At 41.1% G+C, this 11,371-nt stretch overlaps 1 protein-coding gene across 4 annotated transcripts in view; it reads left to right on the forward strand.

Moving 5' to 3' along the window:
* The window catches only part of MYLK (myosin light chain kinase), a 331,910-nt gene that overhangs the window by 302,718 nt on the left and 17,821 nt on the right, over nt 1-11,371 (forward strand). For all 4 annotated transcript variants that reach the window (XM_030579826.1, XM_030579827.1, XM_030579828.1 and 1 more), the window contains 2 exons: nt 4,977-5,194; nt 11,038-11,161. In XM_030579826.1, coding sequence (XP_030435686.1) covers nt 4,977-5,194; nt 11,038-11,161 — 342 coding nt within the window. The remainder of the gene's footprint in view (nt 1-4,976; nt 5,195-11,037; nt 11,162-11,371) is intronic.

Consider the following 11,371-nt stretch of genomic DNA (forward strand, 5'->3'; position numbering starts at 1 on the left):
TTCCATTTTGTGTGTGTGAAACTTATTGTTCCTTCCTAAGTGGAGCATTTTGCATTTGTCTTTGTCAAACTTCATCCTGTTTACCTCAGACCATTTCTCCAATTTGTCTAGATCATTTTGAATTATGACCCTGTCCTCCAAAGCAGTTGCAATCCCTCCCAGTTTGGTGTCATCTGCAAACTTAATAAGCATACTTTCTATGCCAATATGTAAGTCGTTGATGAAGATATTGAACAGAGCTGGTCCCAAAACAGACCCCTACGGAACCCCACTTGTTATACCTTTCCAGCAGGATTGGCAACCATTAATAAGTACTCTCTGAGTACAGTTATCCAGCCAGTTATGCACCCACCTTATAATAGACCCATCTAAATTGTATTTGCCTAGTTTATCGATAAGAATATCATGTGAGACCGTATCAAATGCCTTACTAAAGTCTAGGTATACCACATCCACTGCTTCTCCCTTATCCACAAGACTTGTTATCCTATCAAAGAAAGCTGTCAGATTGGTTTGACGTGATTTGTGGTTCTTTACAAACCCATGCTGGCTATTCTCTATCACATTACCACCTTCCAAGTGTTTGCAGAGGATTTCCTTAATTACTTGCCCCATTATCTTCCCTGGCACAGAAGTTAAACTAACTGGTCAGTAGTTTCCTGGGTTGTTTTTATTTCCTTTTTATGGATGGGCACTATATTTGCCCTTTTCCAGTCTTCTGGAATCTCTCCCGTCTTCCATGATTTTCCAAAGATAATAGCCAGAGGCTCAAATATCTCCTCTGTTAGCTCCTTGAGTATTCTTGGATGCATTTCATCAGGCCCTGGTGACTTGCAGGCATCTAACTTTTCTAAGTGATTTTTAACTTGTTCTTTTTTTATTTTATCTTCTAAACCTACCCCCTTCCCATTAGCATTCACTATGTTAGGCATTCCTTCAGACTTCTCGGTGAAGACCGAAACAAAGAAGTCATTATCTCTGCCATTTCCAAATTTCCCTCCTCACTGAGCAGTGTGCCTATCCTGTCCTTGGTCTTCCTCTTGCTTCTAATGTATTGATAAAAAGTCGTCTTGTTTTCCTTTATTCCCATAGCTAGTTTGAGCTCATTTTTTGCCTTTACCTTTCTAATCTTGCCCCTGCATTCCTGTGTTGTTTGCCTATATTCATCCTTTGTAATCTGACCTAGTTTCCATTTTTTATATGACTCCTTTTTTATTTTTTAGCTCATGCAAGATCTCATGGTTAAGCCAAGGTGGTCTTTTGCCACATTTACTACCTTTCTTACCCAGCGGAATAGCTTGCTTTTGGGTCCTTAATAGTGTCCCTTTGAAAAACTACCAACTCTCCTCAGTTGTTTTTCCCCTCCATCCTGATTCCCATGGGACCTTACCTATCAGCTCTCTGAGCTTACCAAAATCCGCCTTCCTGAAATCCATTGTCTCTATTTTGCTGTACTCCCTTCTACCCTTCCTTAGAATTGCAAACTCTATGATTTCATGATCACTTTCACCCAAGCTGCCTTCTACTTTTAAATTCTGAATGAGTTCCTCCCTGTTTGTTGAAATCAAGTCTAGAACAGCTTCCCCCCCTCCCCAGTAGCTTTTTCAACCTTCTGAAATAAAAAGTTGCCTGCAATGCAGTCCAGGAACTTATTGGATAGTCTGTGCCCTGTGGTGTTATTTTCCCAACATATATTTGGATAGTTGAAGTCCGTCATCACCACCAAATCTTGGGCTTTGGATGATTTTGTTAATTGTTTAAAAAAAAGCCTCATCCACCTCTTCCACCTGGTTAGGTGGCCTGTAGTAGACTCCTAGCACGACATCACCCTTGTTTTTTACCCCTTTTAGCCTAACCCAGAGACTCTCAACACTTCCATCTCCTATGTCCATCTCCACCTCAGTCCAAGTGTGTACATTTTTAATATATAAGGCAACACCTCCTCCCTTTTTCCCATCTGTCATTCCTGAGCAAGCTGTATCCATCCACACCAACATTCCAATCATGTGTATTATCCCACCAAGTTTCAGTGATGCCAACAATGTCATAGTTGTATCTATTTATTAGTACTTCCAGTTCTTCCTGCTTATTACCCATACTTCTTGCATTTGTATACAGGCATCTAAGATACTGGCTTGATCTTGCCTCCCAGTTTTGCCCTGACCCTCCTTTCTCTCTGCCATTAAAGCCCACGCTCCCTCTTGTTTCCAACCCATCTCCCAGGTCTCCATATTCCCCACTTACCTGTGGGCTTTGCTCACCTGTTCCCGTCAAACCTAATTTAAAGCCCTCCTCACTAGGTTAGCCAGTCTGTGTCCAAATAGGGTCTTTCCCTTCCTCGAAAGGTGAACGCCATCTCTGCCTAGCAGTCCTTCCTCGAATAGCATTTCCCTTTGTACCATGTTGACTAATTCCTCTCTCTCCTTTGTGTATACCCTATGCAAATAATTTGGGTGGTTTAAACCTCTGTAGTTACCATGGCTTTGCTTAGCCAAGATATAGCTATTACGTTCTTTTGATTGGTTCTCATAAATCAGTCCCTCCAGCTCCTTAAATCATTTCAGTTGCTCGTCTCTGAAAACCCTCCAGTTTGTCTACAGTTTGTTACCTGGCTTGGAGATCTAGGAGCAAGCAAATCCCAGGCAATTTAATTTCCAAATATAGAAGTATTCCTGTCTCTGTAGACATTCCAGTGCCCTGTGAATTCCTTTGAAAGTTGAGGAGTAAGTGCCTTCAGATTCTTTCACTTGCCCCATAAAGCAAATTTATGTTTGCATAGACTGTAATAAACCTCAGATTATTAAAGTGCAAATGATCTCCATTCATTTGGTATGAATGAATTGTCACAAATCAGCAAGCCTATGCATTTGGTTTGGGTATATGTCAAAATATAGTGAAGATAAGATTTCACATAAGGAAGGTTCAAAATAGGGTCTTTAAATGACCATAGTGTCTCTATGGGCAGAATCTTAAAATTACAGGTAGCTGAAGACTGCAATTGCTGTGAGATGCATCCAGAAGTATATGCTTCTCAAGAGCCTGACCCAAAGCCCACTGAAATCAATGCAAAGGCTCCCACTGACTTGATCAGCCCTTAGATGATGATGATATTGTTCTAACTGCATGAAGAAAAAACATTTTCCCTCTGCCAGTGCATGGAACCTGGGTTACACTTTATCAGTCCACCACCTCAAAGAACCTTTAAAAGCACAGCCAGAAAAAGAAACAACTCTGCTTTTCTAATATAATATAAACTGCAGGAAAGAAATGGAACATCAAGAATCTAGGAAATGCAAGCACAGTTTATCTTAATGACATTACCAGAATAGCTAGAGGAATGAGGGGAGAGAACAGCATGCACGTACATTGACATGTAACATGGCTAAAAGGGATATACTAGAGATAATGGCATAGTCTCTGCAAAGGCAGAGCCAAGAAGAATGACATCTGGAGTACAAAAAAAGAATTGTTCAGATTAGTCATCAGGTCTATTTTAAGCAATCACTGAAGTATATTTCACTTGAAGGTTTTTGTCCTTTCTTTTTAAGTTATAAGGTCTTTTGTTGGTAACCCTCTTTTAATTCAAATAAAATGGTTGTCTCTGACAAGAAGCTGCCTGCTTGCTCCTCTCCATTTCTTGTAAAGTACAAGGACGATATTTATTTTGGAGCTGCAAAGCGCTCAAAGCACATACTTTCTGAGAACATAAACATCTCTGCACTTTTTGCTAACATACTGAACTCATAAACTATTAGAACCAAGAAACTTCAATTTGAGATATGTTTATCTGAAACTCTAGCCATTGTATTAGCCTTACATAGTAATCCATGTAATTATTTGAGTTTGTTAAGCATATGCTGTCCTTATTGTTTCCATGTTTAGTTCTCCAATACTTTTTAGTAGGAAACTGCAGTAGCTACTCTAATTATATATTTTCTGAAACCTTATAGTTAAAGCAACAAAAGGAGTACAGAACTCCAGATGTTTCTATTTCAATTTAATACATGAGGGACATAGAATTTCTTACCATGTATCTGACAATTTATAAACCTTGAAAGACTGCTTTTCAATTGTGTTTTCCTTCTGTAACTGAAATGTGCAATTACATTTGGCAGAGAGCGTAAATGTTGCTAAATATTAAGCCATATAAAAAGTATGCCGTATTTCATTTAGAACAGATTTACAAGAGCAAGGGGGCTTTTCGCCATTCCTTCCCCTGTTCGTGTGTCACCCAAAGCATAAATACAAAGTATGTCCCATCTTTGGACAGTAGTTGAAGAACAAGTTGAGTAATTTACTAAGTATCAAAAATAACTAATATTTTGTGTACATGCGCACGCGCACACACACCCTTCCTGAGACTCCAGCCAGAAGGCTCTGTTCCCTTTCCCTGGACCCGGCCCGTCTTCTTTTAATATCCAGTTTCCTCTCCCACCACTGTTTGGTTTTCTTTCAATTTTGAATTACTTATCTAGACCTCTTTGATATTCCAAGGAAAAACAATGCACATTCCAAATCCAATCCTGCTTCCATTCAAGTCAGTGGATCAGGCTCCATATTAATGGGTTCAAAGTCTGGGGTCGTGGCCCCCAAGGGGGTCACAAGCAGATGTCAGACTGTCACAACCACCTTGCCCTTCTGTTATTGCTAAATGCAAGGTTGGGTCCCAGCCAGATCCCATCTGGGACTGGTGACAAAAACGAGGTCTCAGTATGGAAAAGGCTGAGATCCACTAATCTACATCATGCACAATGACAGCTAAAAAGTGACCTTTTTTCCTGTGGTGTCTATGAAAATCTCCATTACTACACAAAAGCTGTGCCTTAAAATACCTTAAAAGCCCTTCAGGAACTGCTAGCAATGCGAAGAATCATCTCCGTTTGTATAATGGAAGTGTTCAGTTTATCAATAAATAAATATATTTTTAAATAATCCAGTAATCTCCCACCCTCACCCCTTTTTTTGTTTTGTTTCAGTGTTTCTGGAGGAGAACTCTTTGAACGAATCATTGATGAGGACTTTGAACTAACAGAGAGAGAGTGTATTAAATACATGAGGCAGATATCAGAAGGAGTTCAGTACATCCATAAGCAGGGCATTGTCCATTTGGACTTGAAGCCGGAAAACATTATGTGTGTCAACAAGACTGGGGCAAGGATCAAACTCATTGACTTTGGACTTGCAAGAAGATTAGGTAATAAATCTCTTAACTTTGTTATGTTCAAATGTGTGTGGCAAGAATAGTTTTATCATATTTATTGTTATGCTCTTTTGCACATAAATAGCAAACGGTTACTTTAAAATTTAATCTTCTTATTTTAGAGTAACATATTAGAATCAAGAAAGAACAAAAGTAAGACATCCATAAGAGACCACATAGTGTATGTCTGTTCTCTGAAACAGTCTGCACTGCCGTGAATACAAAATGACAGTCAGTCTCTATAGATGGCAGTGCCTTTGTACATCAAAAGGTGAAATACATAAGTCAGAACAGTTGTAGAGATAAATCACCACATTTACCCAAAATAATTTTGAAACACTAGTTCCTTATACTTGAAATAAAACACAGAATCAAGCTCCTGATCATTTGTAGTTATTAAATATCTCATGACACTTTTTTTTTTTAAGAGTAGGACTTGTTGTGGGAATTTTCTATCTTGGATAATTACATTCTATTTTACATTTCCCCTTCACTTTGTGTTGGTTAAAGTATTCTTCACTTCATGTCCTAAACTGTTGTGTATTGTTGTACATGCTGAATTGTTGAAGCAGAGTTGCCAACTTTCTGATTGCAGAAAACCAAACACTCTTGCCCCACCCCTTTTCCAAAGCCAGCCCCCACTCACTCCATCCCCCCTCCCTCCCTCCCTCTCCCCCACCCTCACTCATTTTCACCAGGCTGTGGCAGGGGGTTGGGGTGTGGGAGGGGTGAGGGTTCTGGCTGAGGGTGCAGGCTCTGATGTGGAGCTGGGGATGAGGGGTTTGGGGTGCAGGAAGGACTCAGGGCTGAGACAGGGCGTCAGGGTGCAGGGGAGGGGGTAGGGCTCTGGCTGAGGGTGCAGGCTCTGTGATAGGACTGGGGGATGAGGGGTTTGAGGTGCAAGAGTGGGCCCCAGGCTGGGGGATGGAGCCGAGGGGTTTGGAGTGTGGGAGGGGGCTTTGGGCTTGGGTAGGAGGTTGGGGTGCAGAAGGGGGCTCCGGGATGGGGCGGAGGGGTTTGGAGTGTGTGTGGGGGTTTAGGGCTGGGTCAGGGGATTGGGGAGCGGGAGGGGGTGCGGGCTCTGGGAGGGAGTTTGGATGCAAGAGGGAGTTCCAAGCTGGGGCAGGAGGTTGGGGTGCAGGATGGGGCAGGGCTCTGGCTGGGGTGGGGGCTTTGGGGTGGGGCCAGGGATAAGGGGTTTTGGGGTACAGGAAGGGGCTCAGGGCTGGGGCAGGGGTTGGGGTGCAGGACGGAGTTAGGGGTGTAGGCTCTGGCCAGGTGGTGCTTACTTCAGGCGGCTCCCAGAAGTGGACAGCATGTCCGGCTCCTATGAAGAGGGACCAGGAGGCTCTGTGCAGTGCCCGCACCTTCAGGCGCCACCCTTGCAGCTCCTGTTGGCCACCGTTCCCGGCCAATGGGAGCTGCAGAGCCAGTGCTCGGGGAGGGGGCAGCGCACAGAACATCCCAGATCACTACTGTTTCTATGTGCTGCAGGGACGTAGAAGCTGCTTCCAGGAGCTGTGCAGAGCCTGGGCAGACAGAGAGCCTGCTATAGCCCCGCTGTGCTGCTGACCACACATTTAACAGCCCGGTCAGCAGTGCTGACCAGAGCCGCCAGGGTCCCTTTTCAACCAGGCATTCCTATCGAAAACTGGACACTTGGCAACCCTATGTTGAAGATGCACTTCTATTACGATCCCCTGTTTTGAACTATTCATAGCTTCCTCAAAATTCTTTTTGGACTGGAGGTTCCCATGTATGGTGTCATTCCAAAGTGGAGTCATTTGGATGGCTACTTGCCTTCATGCTCTTCAGTGGCCTCGTCGCTAGTTCCATTAGCAAGCCTCATATATGCTGGGAAGCCATACAGCAAATAGCTCTGCTAACTGAACATCGAGTGCTCTTTTTATTTTCTATTTTTATCTTATACTTTGCAGCAGAAGAAAAATCATTCCAAGTATTAAACTAGATACGGGCAGATTGTGAACTTGCACTCAGGTTTGGGGAGCAGTTATTCATGTAACTAATCCAACTGACTTCCTTGGGGGCAATTTATGGGAATTACTGCTCACCAGTGTAAGTAATGGATTCACAGTGGGGCCCATAGTTTTGTGTTCCCCTTTTTAAATAAAATTACACATGATTCCTTTACAAAAAAAACAAAACAAGTGATTAGTGTGCAAGTAATGTTTGGAATTATTGTATTCTATCTTTAATAATACATTTCTGTATCCATCCTTCCCTTTCTGGTCCATCTTAAGTCACAGAGTAGTGCAAACATAATAAGAATTCTTAGCAAAAAGAATGTATTAATCTAATTAGGAATGAATAAGTCTGCCTTCCAGATTTAAGGTATGGCTATGCTCTGAAAAGAGACTATGTGAAAGTGGTACCTTTTTATTCAACCAATCTGTTCACTTTACTCACTGAAATACAAATTCAAGAATCATCAGCAGAAATGTTAATTAGGTTCCAATAGTAAAGTCTTTATGGGTGATGTGTGAACAACTCCAATTTGACTGTCGGATTCCAACTAGCATCTAGGAAACTCATTTACTTGTGAAGTCAGCAGATTTGATCTTCGAGAGACGATAAACATGGAATCCCAGAATGGCATTTTTACAGTAACTTTTCCAAGTAGCACCTCACTTTCAGATCACGATTAGTTGAACCCAAGATTCCAAAAGAGAGACTGGATTCCCTCTTCTCAATGTGGTGTTCATGTTAATAGTTTTTAGATTCTTGGAAAGCATATTGCATTCACTATGTATTTTGCACAGTGTGATGCAAAAATGTGAATTGCTGCAATCAGGTCACAAATACCACATTGGCAATTATGCTTAGTTTTTCTCAATCATAAGATTGTAGCCAAGGTCACCAGAATTTATCTTGATTTCATAAAATGTAGATTAATTTGTGCATTGCTCTTGCTTGCAGAGTGGCATTATGAGCATTTGCCTTTTTTCTCATCTATGAACCAAACTCACCTCCGGTGTTAATCCATGGCTGAACTGTGAGCAACTCTGTCCAAATTATCCACCAAGTTCAAAATGTGGCATGTGTAGCAGTTCCCACAAAGAGAGAATACCATACTGAATAGGCCACATGAAGGAAAATAGTGCTTTACTGATCAGTAAGACTTTTCTCAATATTCAGCTCAGACTTCTTCCAGTAAAAGGAAAACAATATTTATTAGCAACAGCTCTAAGCCATCCAAGATTGTTTTGTTATGTGGTTTTGTTTAGTTCATTCTTCTTTGCAATTGCCTACTTTGACAGATTGTGAGCATTCTAATGCACCTATTTATGATTATGTTGGAATGCCCACTGACTTTAATCGAAGGGGAGTAGGACCTATGTTAGCCCTGCAATCTATTATTCTAATCCGGCAGACCTTACTCAATCAAATCCCTCATAAAGAGAATGGAAGTGATAACTGAGTGGAGACTGCATCAATTTGCAATATAATATAACTTTCTTTTTAACTGATTTGTAACCAGTAAAAATCTAGTGCACCTTAACTTTCAGTACTTGGATCTAACTTAAATTAGTTAAAACCATTAATCCATCTGCAGTCATTTTATGAAGATAATTATTTCTCTTATTTTGTCAGGAAATACCAAAGACGTAGTGAGAGATTTTCCTGACCTTTTTTGGTGTTCTTAGAAGCTCATGTAAAAAATTTGTTTAAGATAAACTTTGTGGGTTCATAGGATTTTTGTGTGTGTGCTGTTAAGACATTGTTTTTTGGAAATCAATTTGTTATGCACAGTGCAGAAAAAAAGGCCAGTTTCCAACGAACGCTTCAGCATTAGATCTCACTTAAATGGTAGCTGAAGCCAGGGTTCTTCCTGTGTACTAAGCTTGTAAAAAATTGGCCCTCTGTGCAAAATGTGGCTTTTCAGTCACTAGAAACTGACATCCTTTCAACCGGATGGCCCTGGAGGTCTCTGTTGACTGCAAGATTTCCTGAATTAACTTGCTATCACCAGTTATGACAAGAGGAAGAAAGGATTTTGTAGTGTGTAAAATGAAAAGATGAGGAATGTGAGTGAATTCACCATGATAGTGCCCGGTGCATACTTGCAGGAGGAAGGGATGGTTATTGATTATGGCACAAAACTGATTCTGTCGCAGACTTGCTGTGTGATCCTTGGGTAAATTACTTAACTTCTCTTGTGCTTTGGGTTCCTGATCTATAAAATGGGGATACTAATGCTTCAAAGGGTGTTAAGAGGTTGTGTGATTAGAGTTTGTAAAATGCTTTGAGATCTTTGGATGGAAGGAACTGTAGAAGAGCAAATTAATTATAATTTCTTAACCATATGAACTGATGATCATGCAGGAATGATAGTAAAACATGGTTAATTTGTCTACTAGATGGTTCTGGCAAATAAATATATTCTGTAGGAGCGCTCTGTTCTGATGGTCAAGTAAGTCCAGTTGTAGTCTAGTGAACGATTAACCTGCTGATCCTTTTTTTAGTTTTTGTTTTAATTGTTATAAGGGTGCAACACTTTTTGTAACATGATTATTTTAACATTAACGGACTAGATTCTATTACATCTTTTCCCCTCCCCCCAATCCCTTGTCTGTCTTTCTATTGAGATTGTAATCTCTTGAGGCAGGGACAGTCTCTCCTTCTGTATTTGAACAGAACCTAGCATGATGGGGCCCCGATCTAGGTGTTACTGTTATACAATTAATAATAACTATAGTAGGGCAGGTTTCAGAGCAGCAGCCGTGTTAGTCTGTATCTGCCGTACTATAAAAAGAACAGGAGTACTTGTGGCACCTTGGAGACTAACAAATTTATTTGAGCATAAACTGTAGCCCACGAAAGCTTATGCTCAAATAAATTTGTTACTCTCTACGGTGCCACAAGTACTGCTGTTCTTTTTATAGTACGGCAGTGGACTTCATTTACACCAAGCACTGATTGCCGAGGTTATCTTGGAGTCTGGACAAGAGCTGCTTTCCCAAACTAAATCCATTTGCTCCAGTGTAGCCAGTAAACATAATTTCTTGGTCCTTTGTGCCCATTTGCACTTGATCATTTCCTTTTTCCATTCCTGGACATCCTTGTTCCCTGCCCACTTCCTTCTTGTTGGTTGCCTCCCCACTTGCACTCTTGCTTCTTTCCTCTGTTTACTTCTCCAGCTGATTGGAATAGACATGGTCTAAAACGGGCACATTTGGATTTCCTGATAATTCCATACTAATTGGCTTGCATGGTGTTTCACACCCTTCTCTGGAAGAGTTATCTGAAACAGGACATATGTGTAATACAAATAGTGGTGCTGTTGTTGCTTTTGCTGGTAATATGGCACCTTTGCTTCTATTCTGTATAGGTTTTATTCCATACTCATCTCTGCAGTATCTGAGCACCTTCCAGTAGGGCATTAAGCGACCTAATATCTGCTCTTGTGGAGCTACTTAAGCAGAGATGGGCCCAGCTACCCACAAAGTTTTGGGGAAAGTTTAGCTCTGAATCCAAACATCACAAGCTGGGCCCATCTCTTATCTTCCCAATGTGTGCTGGTAACCCTGTGTCTGTCTTATTTAGAATGCTAATTCTTCAAGGGAGGAACTCTCTTTATTGTGTGTCTCGTGCAGTGCTGAGTGCATTTGTGATGCTTAGCGCAGAAGAAATATTATTTGTTATTCGTTCATGAGTCCAGGAAGACATGAGCTGGCCAAGCTAGTAGCAGCTCAGTCAATTATTTACCTTTTTGGTGACGGAGTTTAATAACTAACCCATAAATGTGAGTGCAGGCTGTTAATTGTACTTTCAAAAAATATACAACCATTAATGTTTTCCTTTTTCTTTCTTCACAGAAAGTACAGGTTCTCTGAAAGTTCTCTTTGGGACACCTGAGTTTGTGGCTCCAGAAGTTATAAACTATGAACCTATTGGATATGCCACAGATATGTGGAGTATAGGAGTTATCTGCTACATCTTGTGAGTACTCTTGCTAGTCTTGGGCCAAATCCTGGGAGCTTCTGAGCATGCTCAACTCCTAGTGACTGCAGAGGTGAATTGTTCAGGATATGACCACTTATATTTTGTAATCATGAACTACAGAATGATCAATGAACACTAACATAAGTGGGCCCCAGTCACACATTGTTTTCTGAAGAACCCCAGTGATAAATTTCAGGATTGGAGCCT

The sequence above is a fragment of the Gopherus evgoodei genome, chromosome 11 (assembly GCF_007399415.2).
Source record: "Gopherus evgoodei ecotype Sinaloan lineage chromosome 11, rGopEvg1_v1.p, whole genome shotgun sequence".
NCBI lineage: Eukaryota > Metazoa > Chordata > Testudines > Testudinidae > Gopherus > Gopherus evgoodei.